Source organism: Gastrolobium bilobum, unplaced genomic scaffold (assembly GCF_033153095.1).
Source record: "Gastrolobium bilobum isolate Gb01-03AN ecotype WA unplaced genomic scaffold, APGP_CSIRO_Gbil_v1 utg10542, whole genome shotgun sequence".
NCBI lineage: Eukaryota > Viridiplantae > Streptophyta > Magnoliopsida > Fabales > Fabaceae > Gastrolobium > Gastrolobium bilobum.
The window spans coordinates 65,480-68,165 of record NW_026895808.1 but is presented as its reverse complement, the minus strand read 5'-3'; the positions used below and the strand labels follow the sequence as shown (position 1 = coordinate 68,165).

Genomic DNA, 2,686 nt, shown 5'->3' with positions numbered 1-2,686 from the left:
GTTGTTAATGGGTGCAGGGTTTTTTTATTAATATTCCATTTTTATTTGTATTTCCTTTTATTATATTTCTGTTTTGCTGATAGTTTTACATTACTCTTTCTTTTGCACGTTTTTGTTAGGAAGTTATGTGCCCATGTGCACATTCTGTTAGCACAGTAGTGATAGTGCTAATTTTACGCTTTCTGTTATGACCTCATGCCTTGTATAAATCTCCATTGTATGCATCTTTTCATAAAGTAATGAGAATTATGGAATTCAGAAACGTTGAGTTTTCTTTCTCAATTTTCCCAGTTTTCACAACTAATATGGTATCAGATGTTTCTTTTTAGTCCTTGCCTTTTTTTTATGGCTCGTGGCTCTAATAACAATCGTCCTCCCCAAGCTGATGCTTCCTCTGGTTCATCAGCTTCCATGGATGACAGTTCTAGTCTTTATTTTTTACAGAGTGGTGACCACCCTGGGTTGATTTTGGTCTCCCATACACTCTCTGGTTCCAATTTTCATTCTTGGCGTCGCGCCATGCTTTTGGCTTTGACTGCCAAGAACAAGTTATCCTTCATTGATGGTTCCCTCCTTCGACCTCCTCCAACTGATTTGCTGTTTTCCGCTTGGATTCGCTGCAATTCCATGGTTATCTCATGGATTCTTAACTCAGTATCCAAGGACATTGCTGACAGTCTTCTTTACTTCTCCAATGCTTATGAGGTTTGGACAGATCTGGCTACACGCTTTTCTCAAGCCAATGGTCCCCGTATTTTTCAGCTGAAGCAACAGATTTCTCTTCTCAGTCAGGGACCGCTTGATGTCAGTGCTTATTATACCAAGCTCAAGGCCCTTTGGGACGAGCTCCATGAATATCTTCCCTTACCTACATGCACCTGTGGTGCCCTTCGCCAGATCGCCCTTCAACGCGAACAGGACCATGTTCTTCAGTTTCTCATTGGCCTCACAGAATCATTTTCTTCAGCTCGTGCCCAGATCTTGCTTTTGGACCCGTTACCTTCCCTTGCCAAAGTTTTTTCCCTCATACTTCAAGAGGAACGTCAATGCCAAATCTCCCTTTCCTCGCCTTCCTCTGCCATTTCAGAATCACCTCTCCTCAATTCCACCACCGCTATTTTACCCACCCCACCCCTTACAGCCGCTGCTAAAGGCCGCTCTAAACCTTACTGCACTTATTGTCATCTTTCGGGCCATGTTCGCGAAAAATGCTTTAAGTTGCACGGTTATCCCCCTGGCTATAAGCCCACCCGAAACCCTAGGCCCAATATCCCCTCAAGCCCACTTTCTTATCCTCGAGCCCATTTTATTCACTCAGCCTTCCCACATCACAGCTCACACTCATCTCCACCCAGCTCTTTGACACATTTCCCTTCCTCGGTCAACCATGGCCCTCCCACCGCCGATCCTCCTTTGGCTTTCACCCCTACACAGTACAACCAGTTACTTACTCTTCTTCAACAGAGTTCTGCACCGTCGTCTCCCTCCTTGGCTCCTTCGTCGGCTTCTTCTGTCACTGAGTCGTTTCCTTCCGTCGCGAGTTTTAATGGTAGGACCTCTGTTTCCATCCCTTCTTCTTCCTGGGTATTGGACACTGGTGCGACGCACCATGTTTGCATCTCTTCCTCTTTATTTGTTTCCTCCTCCCCTTCGTCTTCTTTTGTTAGTTTTCCTAATGGATCTCTTACTCATGTTTCCGCTGTTGGTTCCGTTTTTGTCACTGATTTTTTGAAACTTTTTAATGTGCTTTTTGTTCCCTCTTTTCATTTTAATCTTCTTTCCATTCCTTCCCTTACTCGCGATTCTCCCATCATCGCTAATTTTTTACTACTCACTGTTTTCTTCAGGATCGTGCAACCTCCAAGATGATTGGGATTGCTGAGCGTCAAGGGGATCTTTATCTTTTGGACAGTACCAATTTATTCCCTATTGTGCATGTCCCCCATCCCCTGAGTTTTTCTGTTTCTGTAAGGGACCCTGTCCTATGGCACTCCAGATTGGGCCATTTATCTGTTTCTGTTTTGAATAAAATGAAATCTGTTTTGGGTTTTTCTGAGCATTTAGATTTTGCCCATCATTGTTCTGTTTGTCCACTTGCTAAGCAGAAACGACTTCCCTTTGTTTTAAATCCCAAGCTTTCCAATTCACCTTTTGATCTCTTGCACCTTGACATTTGGGGTCCTTTTCACACCCCCTCTGTTGAGGGTTCCCGTTACTTTTTAACATTGGTTGATGACTGCACTAGGTTCACTTGGACTTACTTCCTTCGTACCAAGTCCGATTTTGCTTCTGTTTTTTCTATTTTTTATTCTCTTATTCAGACTCAGTATTCTTTTTCCATCAAGTCCATTAGGTGTGACAATGCACCTGAGTTTGGTCTGCATTCTTTCTTTTCATCTAAAGGGATACAAGTTTTTCATTCTTGCGTCGATAGGCCTCAGCAGAACTCTATTGTTGAACGTAAGCACCAACATCTCCTTAATGTTGCCTGTGCCTTGCATTTTCAGTCACACATTCCTTTACCATATTGGCAGGATTGTGTGCTCACTGCCATTTATCTTATTAACCGCACCCCCTCCCCTCTTATTTCTTCCTTAACCCCTTTTGAGCTCTTGTCTCATAAGTCCCCTACCTATGATCACCTTCGAGTCTTTGGTTGCCTGTGTTACAGTTCCACTCTTCCAAA

General features: G+C 43.4%; 1 protein-coding gene across 1 annotated transcript; it reads left to right on the top strand.

The window, feature by feature from the left end:
* Positions 1–345: 345 nt before the first annotated feature.
* Positions 346–1,869, top strand: LOC133296119 (uncharacterized). The gene has a single exon (XM_061495068.1). The coding sequence runs from the start codon at positions 346–348 to the stop codon at positions 1,867–1,869; it is 1,524 nt and encodes a 507-aa protein (XP_061351052.1).
* Positions 1,870–2,686: the final 817 nt, after the last annotated feature.

Bases quoted from the DNA above. Each gene is read 5' to 3' on its own strand.
- LOC133296119 (XM_061495068.1), top strand. From the start codon at position 346: ATGGCTCGTGGCTCTAATAACAATCGTCCTCCCCAAGCTGATGCTTCC.